At 48.1% G+C, this 16,010-nt stretch overlaps 1 protein-coding gene across 4 annotated transcripts in view; it reads right to left on the minus strand.

The window, feature by feature from the left end:
- The window catches only part of GAD1 (glutamate decarboxylase 1), a 61,554-nt gene that overhangs the window by 32,518 nt on the left and 13,026 nt on the right, over positions 1 to 16,010 (minus strand). For all 4 annotated transcript variants that reach the window (XM_028749989.2, XM_028749998.2, XM_028750017.2 and 1 more), the window contains exons 4-5: positions 10,053 to 10,211; positions 5,136 to 5,378 (exon numbers count right to left, since the gene is read on the minus strand). In XM_028749989.2, the coding sequence (XP_028605822.2) occupies positions 5,136 to 5,378; positions 10,053 to 10,211 (402 nt within the window). The remainder of the gene's footprint in view (positions 1 to 5,135; positions 5,379 to 10,052; positions 10,212 to 16,010) is intronic.

Consider the following 16,010-nt stretch of genomic DNA (forward strand, 5'->3'; position numbering starts at 1 on the left):
AACCCAGCACTCTCCTCCCCACAAATCTGATCGCCTGGGTCACCTGACTTTAAATATGACCTTTGAACTGAGGATGGTAGGCATGTCTGACCGGCACTTATAAAAACACAACAGTTGTCTTTTCAACAACCTGTTATGAAAGTAAAGCACAAGGTTCCGATCCAACTAAAGTTAGTCACACATAACCAGGGCATTTTTCAGCCAGAACTTACCAGAACTCAGTTCCAGCACCTCTCAAGTGTGCGCCATTGCCATTATAAGAGAACAATGAAGGTGTTCGTGGTGAGTTCTGGCACCTCTTTTTCCAGAAAAATAGCACTGCACATCACTTCCACTGCAACCAACTGGACTCAGTCACAACTAATCTGTCCCACAGGTACAAGTGCTTGCTGTGAGTTAAAGTATTCTAGGAACCTTGCGGTACAGAACTGTTGTGTGTGACGGAAAACTCATTTCAGTATCTGCGACAAAACAACTTTTCCCTTTGAACATGTGGTCCTCCCTATGTTCTTGGACTACAACTCCCATAATCCCTGCCTGTTGCTCAACAGCATATGAAAGGCCACACAAGTTAGCTCTCCCTGCATTAAATAATTGTAAAGGCTGCAACTTTACGCACTCTTCCCTAGGAGTTAAGCCCCATTGAATACAGCGTGATTTAATTCTGAGTAAACATGTGTTGCTGAAAGCAGTGGACCACGTAGTATTGTTTTTAAAGGTCCCTTGATCTCTCCCATGACAGAAAAGACAATAACTAATGATTTTAAATGGAAGTATTGATTTTAACTTAAATATTAATAAATACTTTCCATCTGCAATGGGGACAAGCCATGGAGGGAGACTGTGGGATGTTCTTTCATGAAGGTAGTCAAGTAAAGTTTGGGTAACCATCCTTCTGGTTATACAGAATGCAGTATGAAGCTATATTACATCTGGTAACTGCTCAGCTGCGAATACCCAGGTCTTAAAAGAGCAACAGCATGGAAAGTGTGCAATGCCCATCTAGCCATAGCAGCAATGTAAGGTGATGAATAGGTCCACCATGATGTGCTGCAATGTATTACCTATCCATTTTAGCTCCCAACTATCTAATATTATTTGATCCAATGGGAGCTAGTAAATCCTTCAAAATGACAGGTGGCTGAGCTGCCTCATGTGATGTTCTGTTTCAGTGCTGAGTAGCATCATATGTGTTGACAGTGGCTGATTTCAGCCTAGGGATTCTGGCATGCTCTGCTGTCATTGCACTGTGTCCCCATATGTCATAATATCCAGGACAAGGCACATGAGACTACTGCCATCTCACCAGACCAGGTCTAGGTCTGGTTATTATTTGAGTAGACTTCCCAAGAACCACGTATATACCACCAAGGGTTCCATGATGGAAGAAAGCAGGTTATAAATGAAAAAAGTAATAAATACTGGAGCAGAGTATGGTGGCTGTTGCCCCTTTTATGACACCTATTCTGTGATAAAAAGTAGTTTCCAGCTCAAAAATTACTTTTGTTTCCTTGCTCCACTGCTCTTTATAAAGAGTTGTAACAGTGCATAGAACAATCTACTCAGGCTAAGTTCAGGGCATAGGAACATCATTTTGCCCCATTCTTTCCTGAACAAGATTCCCAAGGAATAACTTTGAACAACTGGCTTTTAAAAGTTGATGCCCAGACTAACTGCAAGCCAGCCTCTACCTGAGCCAGGTTGTAAAGGGGTCAGGGCACCCCAAGGGAGCCTCTGAGATTACACTCCAGCCAGAGTTCTTTCATAATGCAGCCCAATTGGACTCATTCCCCCAGCTCTAGCTTCTTTGTGCTTATCATTGGGACATCAGAAACAAAAACGAAAATGAGTCCAAACAGTAAGGTAAAGGTAAAGGGAGCCCTGACCATTAGGTCCAGTCGTGGCTGACTCTGGGGTTGCGGTGCTCATCTCGCTTTATTGGCCGAGGGAGCTGGCGTACAGCTTCCGGGTCATGTGGCCAGCATGACTAAGCTGCTTCTGGCGAAGCAGAGCAGCACACAGAAACACCGTTTACCTTCCCACCGGAGCAGTACCTATTTATCTACTTGCACTTTGACGTGCTTTTGAACTGTTAGGTTGGCAGGAGCAGGGACCGAGCAATGGGAGCTCACCCCATCGCGGGGATTCAAACCGCCGACCTTCTGATCAGCAAGTCCTAGGCTCTGTGGTTTAACCCACGGTGCCACCGACGTCCAAACAGTAGCTCATATCTAATGGCACAGCCCTCTTCTGAACGCATCACCTTAAGTATGATTAAGATCAAGGCTTCACCAAGAAGTGTGGGGTAGCCTGGCTCACTACAGAAACCCTCAGCTGCTTCCTGGAAGGTGCTGGTGTAACTGCTTCATGACCCTACACTGGTCTCCTGGACAGTTCACATGCTATTCTGCGCCAGAACTTGCTTGTGAAACTTTGCTGACTCTGCTGGACAGCTCCCCTGTGAGATTTAAAACATTTCAGGCACACTAACACACCCCTTCTTGAAAATTACATATAAGTGGGCCTGAGAAAACCTCATACTCACAAATGAATGGGGGAAGATTACATTTGATACCTTTATCGGAAAAGACCTGGAAACCGGAGACTCCCCTTGCTCGATGCGCTATCAGAAGGGCGGCCAGGTATTAATGATCCCAAGAAACCAAATTCTCCCCCTTTCCTTTCTTTGCTTTTTGGCATTAAATGTCTTGGGAACATAAAGAAGAAAAACTGCAAATTCAGTGTCATTTATGCCCTCATTTACCTAATGATATCGTTCCCCCGAGATACACGCCGCTTGCATTTCATCAAGTGAAAAAGGGATTACGACTTTTCAAATGTGCTTGTCTGCGCTGTCTACACCCAACACTACAAAAATGCCCATCTGAGTGACAAACGGAACTGCCAACAGTCTGCCTACTGTAGGCAACAAGGCAAGAGTCACTTCGAAAGGGAGGGCTCTATATGTGTGTGTGTGTGTGTGTGTGTGTGTGAGAGAGAGAGAGAGAGAGAGAGAGAGAGAGAGAGAGAGAGAGAGAGAGAGATAGATTCAGGCCCCATGCACAGGAAAGCACAGGCTTGCAGTCTGATCCTATAGGGAAGCTGTATTGCCATGGTGGGCGGGTTTCCTTAGTCTGACAGGTAGGGCGGTGGGGTGGGGAGCCAAATTCACAGACAAATTTGAAAAGCCTGCTTCTTGCATATATTCAAGTTAAGCTGCAGGAGGGAAGCAGGGCATTTTTAAAGCATTTGCCACTGCTGCTTTTGATATGCTTCATAATATGTATGCCCAGATATATAGACATTCCTGGAAAATAATGTAGTCAGAAATATAGGGGGGGGGGGACCTTATACTCTCCTCCTCTCTCTGTAGTGCTCCTGTCAGAAGCCAGTCCCTCTGAGTTCAGAAGGAATTGCTCTCAGGAAAGTGTGCCAGCTAGGATCACAACCAGGGCCAGCCGACCTATGAGGCAAGGTGAAGTGACCGCCTCGGGTGGCAAGATCTACAGGGGCAGCAGATCCAGTCTCCAAGGAATGCACTGCCCACTGCCCCAGTATACCCATTGGAAGTTGGATCTGCTGCCTCCTTGGCAGCCCCCTGCCCAATACCACCTCCACGGTGGCTTTTTGGAGAATAGACCAGGCATTGCTGGTCTCCTCCCACCCTTGTTCCCGATGTAGATCTTTATTTCTCCCTTGTGGTTTACCCCAGGGACCAAAATGTCTTGGGCTGACCCTGATCACAGCCACTGCATGTTTATCAAAGTCCACAGAAACAACTGTTTGGCCCAGACCACCTCTCTCCAGCTAACTCTCACCCCAATCTTTAACATCTTTCTTGGGAATAGGCCTCATGGAAACCAGGATGAAAGGCATCAAAATTAAGTTCACTCAGTATGAGAGCATAAGACTCTTTTTCTTTCCTTTTTGGAAGTATGTGGGATAAGAGAAGTGCTTTTCTTTTTCTTTTCTTTTTTGACATTTATATTTGGCATTTCTTCCATGATGGAACTGAAGGTGGTATATACCGTATTTTTCGCTCCATAAGACGCACCTGACCATAAGACGCACGTAGTTTTTAGAGGAGAAAAACAAGAAAAAAAATATTCTGAACGAAACAGTGGATGTATGATTTTTGTGGTTCATGCTGTGGCCACAGACATGATATGTGATTTGATGGTGAGTTTGGGGTAGCCCAATGCAAAAATCCTGAGAATCCATGTGGAGCCATGCCATTGCGGCCCCACGAAACAGTGGATGCGTGATTTTTTGATGCAGGCTATAGCCATGGACATGCTATGTGATCTGATGGTGACTTTGGGGTGACCCAGTGCAAAAATCCTTAGGATCCATGTGCTTTTACCTCCCCACTCCCAGGCAGCCTCCTTTATATCTAGAGTCCCTTATCCCTCCCGATCACTTGCCGATCAGCTGCTCAGTGGTTTTGTTTCAACACTCCCTTCCCCTTTTCTACTAATAAAAAAAAGGCATGATCTGCTTTTCGCCCCTGGGCAATTTGGCTCCAGGGAGCATGCATTCGCTCCATAAGACACACAGACATTTCCCCTTACAGTGGTGCCTCGCAAGGCGAAAATAATCCGTTCTGCGAGTCTCTTCGTCTAGCGGTTTTTTCGTCTTGCGAAGCAACCCTATTAGCGGCTTAGCGGATTAGCGCTATTAGCGGTTTAGCGGCTTAGCGGCTATTAAAGGCTTAGCGGCTTAGCGGCTAAAAGGCGATTAGCGGCTTGGCAGCTTAGAAAAAGGGGGGGGGGAGCGAAAAAAAATCGCAAGACTTGCAAGACGTTTTTGTCTTGCGAAGCAAGCCCATAGGGAAAATCGTTTTGCGAAGCAACTCAAAAACGGAAAACCCTTTCATCTAGCGGGTTTTTCATCTTGCGAGGCATTCGTCTTGTGGGGCACCACTGTACTTTTTAGGAGGAAAAAAGTGTGTCTTATGGAGCGAAAAATACGGTATTTGGCTCCCCGGTGGTCTCTCATCTGGGCACTGGCCAGACCCAGATGCTCTTGGTTTCAGCCAGGGTGCCACAACTTGTGTGCCTTCAGACTCTGGCCTGGCAGAAGCCCTTGCCCACATACCCCTCACTTCTGGACAGAGCTCCAGGGCATTCTCTCACCTGTCCTGACTCCGTATTTCAGTGTGTCCCTGCAGTCCACCAGGATCTGCTCGAGTGACTCTGGGTTGTCAGACAGCTCAAGGTTGAAGCCTTCCATGCCCTCCAGGAGCTGGTGTGGGTGGTGGAAGTCCAGGACTTTGGTGGACCTGTCAAAGGTCTTCCTCACATACGTCAGGAGAATGTCCACCACCTCCAGGAGGAATTGCACCGTCTGCTCCTCACCATTCTTAGCTGGCAGCAGATCTGAGGAAGGGACCGATAAAACAACAACAGCCATGTTAAGGGAGGTCAACAAGAGGGTGTGCGATATCTCCCCACTCCTCATGTCATCCTCTTTTGCCAAGCTACTCCTAAGTGCATGTTTATTGACTGAGTACAATTATACCCTGGTTTTCCTTCAAGAAGCTCAAGGAAGTACACAGACTCTTAACAAGTCACCCGCACTATCTTCACAACAACCCTGCGAGAAAGGTTAGACCGAGAGATGGAATGAGTGGACCCATGTTGCACCTCAAGCTTTTTGACCAAGTGGGACTTTGAATCTGGGTCTCCCCAGTGGCCAACACTCTTTTTATCGTGTTTTTTAAATTAATTTTTGGATCAGCAAAACTATACAACTAACAAGAAACAGTGCAACATGTTGCTGACTGACCCTCTTAAATGCTACACCACACCGACTGCCTTCTGCTACACATTGGTTAATCCAGAATAGCAACCACAAGTATATCAGTACGCAAATTTAAGACCACTAAAACCCTTTGCCATCTCTGTGCTCAAGAACAGGGTAGCTAAACAGGAAAATGGATGGAATTTCTGCATTCTTTCAATGCATGCTTTGGGGAGATGTGGATGTTCTGATCCGTGTTAGTACATACACATGTAAAAACAGGATGTGGTGCTCTGGATTATTCCCTCCCCCCCCCCCAAAAAAGCAAGAGTGTCCTTGTCTCCATACTCACTCTTCTCATCACTGCATCTAGGTAAGGTAAGGTAAAGGTAAAGGGACCCCTGACCATTAGGTCCAGTCGTGACAGACTCTGGGGTCGCGGCGCTCATCTCGCTTTATTGGCCGAGGGAGCTGGCGTACAGCTTCTGGGTCATGTGGCCAGCATGACTAAGTCACTTCTGGCGAACCAGAGCAGTGCACGGAAACGCTGTTTACCTTCCCGCCGGAGTGGTCCCTATTTATCTACTTGCACTTTGACGTGCTTTCGTACTGCTAGGTTGGCAGGAGCAGGGACCGAGCAATGGGAGCTCACCCCGTCGCGGGGATTCGAACCGCTGACCTTCCGATCAGCAAGTCCTAGGCTCTGTGGTTTAACCCACAGTGCCACTCGCGTCCCTCTCTAGGTAAGGTATCTCTAACCTATTTAGAGCCAGGGCTCACTTAATCCCAGTGTTGTAGGTTCATGCCCCCACGTTGAGTGAAATCTTCCTTCATTGCAGAGAGTTGGACTAGGTGACCCTCATGGTCCCTTCCAACTCTACAATTCTGGGGTTCTAGGAAGCTGCTCTATATTAAGTCAGAGCATTGGTCCAACTAACACCAGTATTGTGGGCACTGACTGGCAGCGGTTTTGCAAAAGAACAAGAGAAATTAACTTGCTGGATTTTTGCCTGTCACATAACTGTTAAAGGCACGAGATCCCTAGCTGAAAAGCAGTTGGCACACCTGTCTCAAGCCCCTCCCTCCCCAGGAAGGTAGCCCTTTAACTGGAGAAATGCAAGAAGGGTAGGGAAGAGAAGGATTCCATCTCAATTCTCAGAAAGGCTGGTGCACCCTGATTTAATGGTTGTTGTTTTTAGCCAAAAAAAAAAAGTGTAGTGTGAACCAAAACACACACAACTCTGCCTGCTTTATATGACCTGGGACTATGAAGAACTATGCAAAACAACACTTCGTGGCATCTTAAAAACTAACAGATTTACTATGGCATAAAATTTCATGAACTAACCAGAGCCTGCTTGGTCAGAGGCATGAAGTGTTATCCTCACTCTGTCAGATTATATTATATATTATATTATCCGGTGGGGAGGTGGCGACGGAGGATGATGAGGCCACTTGCTGAATTTCTGCTTCTAAGCAAGCTATTAAAAATACAGGGACCCGGCCAGAATAGTTACACAGGCTGTTGCTCCTGTTGAACTCTGGCCCCACTGTTTTCAATATTTCCTTCCATACTCAAGAACAGAACAAAGATAACATGTGTCTGATGGTAGAGATTGAAGCCCACAAAACCTTGTGTTGTGACAAATCTAATAGTCCTCAAGGTGCTTCAGGCCTCCTTTTTGTTTTGCGACAACAAACTAACACAATTGTCTCTCTGAAGAGCAAGTGTCTTCGAGCATGTACAGAGTGCCTTTCCTGCATCACTGGGCAACTATAAACTATTCCCTGGTGGGTTGGTGGGTTGGGGGCAAGGCTTACTTCCAGGAAGGTCTGTGCCTCTCAGTGTTAGAAATTACTGAGCTCTTTCTATCTCAATCTCCCCCCCCCAAACCCCCCCCCACACTCATTCAAATACATTTATCTTACATTTGGGGTGCATTAACAGCTTGCTATATGTTTTATATCTTTGGAAATCATCCACAAGCATGAATATAACTAGCTTTAGTGCATCTTTGCTTATATATAGTAGTTGAAGGCTCCTACTGTGAGGATTCAGATCTGTTGATTGCAGTGTGTGCGTGTGTGTTTCTGAAATTCATAAATTTAACTCCACATGGCAAGCGATCTGAAACAGTCTTGAATAATTAAATGTTTACACCTTTTCAGTGTACATGTAGAATCATGACTGTGGTCTTTCAGCAGCATCTGACCTACCTAAATGGTAGTTATTGTGGGAAGCAGCTTTTTGGACACCAAAAGCACATTGCCTGCTGCAGTCAGAGGCTACAGTATGACTGGCTGAGTTTGCCATTTTATAAGTTCCTAGGGCCCCAATAAAGGGAGAGAAGTACAGGAGAAGTGGATTGGAGGTAAAGATAAAGGTAAAAGAACCCCTGACCGTTAGGTCCAGTCGCAGATGACTCTGGGGTTGTGGCACTCAACTCACTTTATTGGCCGAGGGAGCCAGCGTACAGCTTTTGGGTCTTGTGGCCAGCATGACTAAGCTGCTTCTGATGAACCAGAGCAGCGCACAGAAATGCTGTTTACCTTCCTGCCAGAGTGGTACCTATTTATCTACTTGCACTTTGATGTGCTTTCGAACTGCTAGGTTGGCAGGAACTGGGACCGAGTGGCTCAAAAGGCCACCTCCAGCCCTTGATTTTACATGCTGCTCTGTAGGAGCTCTCCTTGGTGCTGAATTTGAATTCAGCTTCGTCAAACCCTGAGCTACACAGTCTGCATGCATGACTCAAAGCCTGAAACACCTGAAAAAGATAGGAATGCCTCTGCTTTTGTACAAAGTGTGTTTCCTTTCACTTCTATGGAGTCATCACAGTACTACTGTCAAGTCTCAGCTTAAGTGGGGGCTGCTAGCTAAGACCCCTGCTGCACCAGAATTAAAGCCTGTCTAGCCTAGTGTCCTGTTAGGAGCAGAAGCCTAATCAGGCAAGTGCCCCTGGAAGCCCATATAAGCAAGTCATGAAGGCAACACTTCCCACACATTGTCTACCCTACCCCAGCAACTGTTGTTAATGTCTCTGCACACGGAAGCTTCATATAGCTATGGTGGCTGACAAGCCATGAATTTTGTCCAAATCCCCACTGTTATAACTCCATCTAAAGCTGCTACACTAACCCCACTTACATGGGAGTAAGAAGAAGAAGAAGAAGAGTTTGGATTTGATATCCCGCCTTTCACTCCCCTTCAGGAGTCTCAAAGCGGCTAACAATCTCCTTTCCCTTCCTCCCCCACAACAAACACTCTGTGAGGTGAGTGGGGCTGAGAGACTTCAAAGAAGTGTGACTGGCCCAAGGTCACCCAGCAGCTGCATGTGGAGGAGCGGAGACGCGAACCCGGTTACCCAGATTACGTGACTACCGCTCTTAACCACTACACCACACTGGCTCCCCTTGAATTCAATGCAACTCACTTCTTGAGAGGTGGTGGTGGTTAAGCCAGTGGCCATCACCACATCTTGTGTCGGTGACTCCAATACATTAATAAACTTGGGATAGATAAAGACTCCCTTTTGCCTGTATTGGTGATTCTCCTGTCAATCAGCTTCAGTGGACGACTCCCATTTTAAGTTGTGTGGGAAAGTGTGTGTGTGTGTGTGTGTGTGTGTGTGTGTGTGTGTGTTGGGTGAGGGGACACTTCTCTTTCTTCACTCTGCGCATAATTCCCCATCAGCGCAATCCCAACCATGTCTACTCAGAAGCAAGTCCTATTGAAATCAACGGGGTTTACTCCCCGGAAAGTGGAGTTAGGATTGCAGCCTTTAAACCTCTAAGGACCATCTCTCTCCTCCCCCCGCCCCCCTCAAATATTAGGGAAGGGCCATAATTCAGTGGTGGGACATCTACTTTGTATGCAGAAGGTCTCAAATTCACCCAGCCCAGCATTCTCTAAGTAGGGTGGGAAATATCCCCTTTCTGAGATCAAGGCCAGCCAGGGCAATCACTGAGCTACCAATGGACACAGTGATTCTCTTAAGCAATGTGCCTGTATCTTTAGGAGAAGGGCTATAGGTTGAGAACTGTTTTCCATTAAGGAATTCTCATGTTCATTCCTCAGCATCTTCAGGCTGAAACTCTGAAGAGCCCTGCTAGTTCAGTGCAAGAAGCACTGAACTAGATGGACCAATGGTATTACTCAAGATCAGACAACTCAACGCTTCGCCTTTCCTTTTGGGAAAGGAACCCCTGTTAGTGGGAATGTGTCCTACCTGGGAAAGAAGAAGAATTAGCAGCAGGAAGAAGGAGGAGGAGGAGGAGGAGGAGGAGGAGGAGGAGGAGGATTTACTTACCCCGGGCGTAGAGGTTTGAGAAGTCCGTCTCGGTCCTCCGGAACCGGGTTTCCTTCTCGCTGTTCTCGCAGGCCAGCAGGTTCTTGGAAGATTGCCTTTCCTTGAGCGCGCTCACCAGCCGGCTCTTGTCTTCCAGGCTGTTGTTCCTTTGCAAGAACCCTACATCGTTATTACAAGGCGGACAGGTCAGAGGAGGCTTGATCTCGCTTCCCAACATCTTGGCTTAGCAAAAGAACCACCGAGCCGCTCAGGAGAGTTAGCAGGCAGGGGAGAAGGAAGGAGACCCTCCGTGCTGCTGATAACCCCACCCAGCAAAGCACCCAGCCACACCTGCTCCCCCCACCCCCCCAAACTGGTTCCTGCTTTGCCAGACCCCACCGCCCGTTCCCGCAGTGGGGCTGGTTCTAGAGGATCTCCCCTATCGAGGTCGGAGAGGGAGAGTATTTATGGGGAGAGACAACTCGCCCCGAGGAAGGAGCGCTCAAAGGACATCAGCTGCAAAAAGCCAGTCAGGCAAGAAAAAAGGACGGGGTGCGAGGGGGGGGAGAGAGAGACCGCGCGCGCAATTTTTCCTCATTTAGTGCAATGGCAAATCCTTGTTAAATCGATCGGACAGATGCCACTCCTCCAAAAGAGAGACAGGAAGGGAAAGATCAGGACGGAGTCAATGGCATCCTGCCAAGAGGCCCCCACCTCGTCCCAACTTTCCTTCCCCAGCGGTGGAAGTTTTGTGGACTTCAGGTGAAAGGGGCCCCGTCCGGACTGCCTGGACTGTGATAGGGGCCATGGGCGGCCATCGAAGCCAAGCAAACGAAGAAAGGGTTTGTTTTTTGGAATACCAAAAAAGTAACCTCTCCAAAACAGCAAAATCTGGGAAACGCACACCCTCGCCGCTGCTTTTAAGCCTCTCTGGTTTCATAGTCAGTCCTGGAACACACAGCTGGACGTGAACTTCACAGTTTTCGGAAGTGATTCCCACTGTAGTCATACAGGAGTCTGTAGGCACTAAGCGCAGAATCCCCACCTCCCTTGGAAGGTATGGCCTGCATTCTGGCTTTTACTTATCCAGGGTACACCACCACCAGTGAAACCGACCCCATATGAACCACCTCCGACGCTGTGATCCTCATCTGAGGCTTGTGGCAGGGAGGGTGGCAACAGGAGAACAGGGCCTTTTCTGCAGTGGCTCCCCTTTTGTGGAATGCTCTCCCCAGGGCGGCTCGCCTGGCGCCTTCATTATGCACCTTTAGGCGACAGGCGAAAACGCTCCTCTTTAACCTAACCTTTGGCTGATTAAACAGTCTATGGCCTTTTAAAGGCGTTTGTGGGAGGGTGTGTGTGGGCGGGTTTGCTTTTGTTTGGTCTTATTGTTATGCATTTTGTGTTCTTGTTTCCTAATTTTATGCGGTGAACCGCCCTGTGACCTTGGGATGAAGGGCGTATACAAATTTAATAAATAATAGCAACAACAACTCCTGGAAGGTGGAGGAGTGTGTGGCGGTGCTCTTTTTCCAATTCCGGAAACGCAGAACTGCGAAAGGTTCAGGCACACCGCTGGCAACGGTTGTTCTTATTTAGAAGCCAGTTGCATTGATTTCAAAGGCCGATCAGCAGCGCTGTTCAAATTGATAGCATCCAACCTGCGGGAGAGATATTGCGGAGGTGTCTATCGGACGCTTTAACAGTAAAGGGCCGCCTTATTCTCTAAGACCCACTTTTCCATGTTAAGCTGCAACCCTAACCCCATTTACCCGAGAGTTGCCAACAAAGGTCCGTATAGTTAAAGCCATGGTTTTCCCAGTAGTGATGTATGGAAGTGAGAGCTGGACCATAAAGAAGGCTGATCGCCGAAGAATTGATGCTTTTGAATTATGGTGCTGGAGGAGACTCTTGAGAGTCCCATGGACTGCAAGAAGATAAAACCTCTCCATTCTGAAGGAAATCAGCCCTGAGTGCTCACTGGAAGGACAGATCCTGAAGCTGAGACTCCAATACTTTGGCCACCTCATGAGAAGAGAAGACTCCCTGGAAAAGACCCTGATGTTGGGAAAGATTGAGGGCACAAGGAGAAGGGGACGACAGAGGACGGGATGGTTGGACAGTGTTCTCGAAGCTACCAGCATGAGTTTGACCAAACTGCGGGAGGCAGTGGAAGACAGGAGTGCCTGGCGTGCTCTGGTCCATGGGGTCACGAAGAGTCGGACACGACTAAAGAACAACAAACTAAAGAACACGACTAAAGAACAACAAAAGAACTAAAAAAAAACTAAAACTAAAACAAAAAAACTAAAACTAAAGAACACGACTAAAGAACAACAAAAAGCCCCACTGAATTCTGTAGCCCTTCAGGGCAGACACAGTTAGGATCGCAGCCTTAGCATAACAAAGGAGAGCAGCCTCACTGAGATTTCTTCTTCCTTGTTGCTGGAGGCATCGATTTAGGGAAAGGTCCGTGACCCCCCCCCCCAAAAGCGGAGGAAAATGAGTGTGTGTGTATGAAGCTCAATCCGCATCAAATGTGCTCAGAAACTGAAATGAGTGCCGCGCTTAGTACTGCGCACGCTTTGCCAGGGAGCGAGTCCCTCTGAGATTGGACTAATTTCTAAGCTAACAGGCACATAGGACCAGACTTTAGGATGTGGCTCCCCTTCAGGAAATCTAGTTCGGCGCTCGCGCTCTGAAATCCACGGCGAATGCGCGTCCGTCGGTCCCCCGCGGCTGCTGATTAATCGGTCAATGCTTCCCGGCTCCAGTCAGACTCTACCCCAGCTTTCCGGGTTTGCTTTTCGTTGCCATGGGAACAGATGCCCTATTATGCCTGGCTTCAATGGACCACCTCGGAGGCTAATCTATATGTTGGAAGGCTGCGCTCGCTTCACATCCTCCGAAAGAGAATTATTTCCTTCGTGGGAAGGGGCGGGGGTAGGGGGCGTGAATGAATGCGTCCCCCCCCCCCCGCATCAGTTCGTCAGTATTAAGCTCGCAACGCACATAACTGCGATAGATTTCAACGCAAACGAATTCAAAATAAAAGGAGAACGACCTCTACTCTTGTTTTTATATAACCTTTTTTAAAAAAGAGACTTTCCGAACAGGATTCTCTAATCAGTTTGGTTACTTTTTTTTTTTAAATTAAGACATAAAAATAACTGTACTTCGTGTTTAAGGCTTCCAGTCTTCCTTCCAGAATGGAAGAATGGTATAAAGAGGTGTGGGATATAGCTATTAATGATAAATTAACATGTGCCATTAAGGTGGGGAATATGCAGGAGAAATTATTTTGAGGAGATATGGAGGGTGTTTGTAGAATTTGTAGTGTTAAAACGGAAAGGGGTCAAATCATCGCAAGAGGTGCTGGAATTTTGGGAGGTTGGATAGTTACAATGGAATGGTGTCCGGGGGTGGGGTGCACATTTTTATTCTTATTTATTTCTGATTATTACTTTTTTAAAAAAATCAATAATCATAATCAAGGCTTCCAATCTACCTAGGATGAAGCCACTTTCAGCATAGTGCGATTTACTTCTGAGTAAACGTGCGTAGGCTGGCACTGTAAAAGGGGGGTGGGGAAAGCTCCTCTGAGATTATAAATTAAGCCATAACGAAAGTTAGCTCCTATTCAGAAACGTTTTAGGTGCAAAGAAACCGGATGGAGGAGCAGGACACCCCACTCCTGGGAAACGTTTCATCCGAAGCAAATCCCACTCGTGAGTGCAGAATGGGTCACCCTGAGCCTGTAGCTCAGCGACAGAGCCGCTGCTGTGTATCCAGAAGGTCATGGGTTCAAATCGCAGCATCTCCATGAAGGGGGTGGGAAAGAGCCTTTCCTGAAGTCCCAGAAAGCCGCAGCCAGCTCGTGTAGACAAGACAGAGGAGGTTAGATGTACCGATGCTGTAATACGCAATAGACACTAGCATTGTATGTTCCTGCCCAAACAAGGGTAGGGCTATTGAAAATGATGGGCGTTAGGTTAGTAGACTGCAGGGTCTACTCTGAGCATAACTAGCAACCATTTGGCCTGATTGGAACCAAGTGGTTGCCTTCTCTGCTGTCGCCTTCAGTGGGGAGCCCGTTGCACGGATCCCATAGCTTCCTTCGAAGAACTGCGTCTTCAGTCGAAGAGGAAGACGTGCGTGCAAGTGCCGGTGCGGGAGGGAGGGGAAGCCCCCCAAAGCAGTCGCTATTTCTGTCTTCTCCTGTCACTCTGACTCAGGCTCACGATTTTGGGACGCGCTTCCTTTTCTTCCGGCTCACTCACGCCCTCGCGGTTCCTTCCTCATGGTGACAGCCAGGCCTCCCCCCCCCCCCCCATTGCAAGGAGTAGCCCAAGGCAAAACGTCCCGCTGACTTCAGTAGGAGGCAGGAGAGGGGGAGGGGCAGCGGGTGGGGTTTGCAGAAAGGCACGTGTCAGCAGGGGCTCCCTTTCAAGGCGAAAGCACGCGGTGCCAAGAATAAACTTGGGAGGTGTCGCGTCTTCGCTAGAGCGCGCGCGCATCGGACCGAAGAGAGGAGGGAGCTTGCTTTTTTTAAATAAAGTTTTCAGCCGAGGAAGGCTGCAAAACGTGACTCCACTGACTCATCCACCCACCAGAGGTCCCCGCTTGTGACAGGCAAACTACCGCAATCTTAATTTTAGATTTCTGCTCAAATAGCGAGAGAGGAACGAATGCGCCGTATTTAGCAGCGATCGGGAAGCTACTGGTCCTCCCAATGTTTCTGGACTACAACTCCCATCCACCATGACCCATTTGGCATGCTGGCTGGAACCGATGGGAGGTGGAGTCCCATAAATTTCTGGAGGAGCCACAGCTCCCCTGCCTCTTGCTCTAAAAGCGGTCAGGGAGGAATTCTCCCCACAAAGTGGCTGGGGAAACCCAGACAGATAAGCAGAGTAAGGATAACATGATGCTAATACTAATAATAAAGCCCTGGCAAAGAGAGGCTCAAGATCACCCCGTGAGTGGGGAAATTGAACCTAAGTCTCCCCCTATTATTTATGTCTCTCCAAGTTCAGTTTAGGTTTTTTTGGTGCGTAAAGAGACAGGAAGGGGTCGCTGTTCTCCAGAGAATACGGTTCGATGAGTGCGCGTGTGCTGTGCCTCTGTGTGTGCGGGCTTGATGCACTGGAGAGGACATCAGCCTTCTTCAATTCCAAAAGGCACTGAGCTTGCCAACAACTGAAAGAATGGTAACGGGGGTCCCTTGAGCTGAAGCCCCCACAAAGCGTGTTGGAATGGGGTTTGGACTTTCAGCAACGCGTGAGCAATGGCATCGCGTGGTGGTGGCGGCTATAAAGAAGGACCCAGGTGGCGCCGTGGTCTAAATCACTGAGCCTTTTGGGCTTGCCTACCAGAAAGTTGAGGGTTTGGATCCCCGCAAGATGCTGAGCTGCCGCGGCTCTGTCCCAGCTCCTGCCAACCTAGCAGTTGGAAAGCACGCCAGTGCAAGTAGATAAATAGATACAATTGCAGTAGGAAGGTAAAAGGCATTTCCGTGCGCTCTGGCTTCCCTCAAGGTGTTCTGTTGTGCCAGAAACGGTTTAGTCATGCTGGCCACACGAACCAGAAAGCTGTCTGCGGACAAACGCAGCTCCCTCGGCCTAAAAGCGAGATGAGCGCAGCAACCCCATAGTCGCCTTTGACTGCGCTTAACCGTCCAGGGGTCCTTTACCCGATTACCTATAAAGAGCCGAGAATTCAGCCAAAGTCAATCACTCTCAGGTCACCAATGGACTCCAGGAATTAAAGGGGGCTTCACTTCGTTAGATCGTGGCCCTAAAAATTTAGTAGACCGGCCGGTCTCCTTGAACAAGTGGCACAGATAACAGGAGCGTCCCTGTCTGCCGTATTGGATTTCTTCTATTTCTCCTTGGCGAGGCTTACTTGATAACCATCAACTGTACTAGTTGTGCTATTTCTTCCGTCCTTCGGTGCATCCAGAAAGGAGGGCGGGAGTCC

The sequence above is a fragment of the Podarcis muralis genome, chromosome 1, assembly GCF_964188315.1.
Source record: "Podarcis muralis chromosome 1, rPodMur119.hap1.1, whole genome shotgun sequence".
Classification (NCBI taxonomy): domain Eukaryota; kingdom Metazoa; phylum Chordata; class Lepidosauria; order Squamata; family Lacertidae; genus Podarcis; species Podarcis muralis.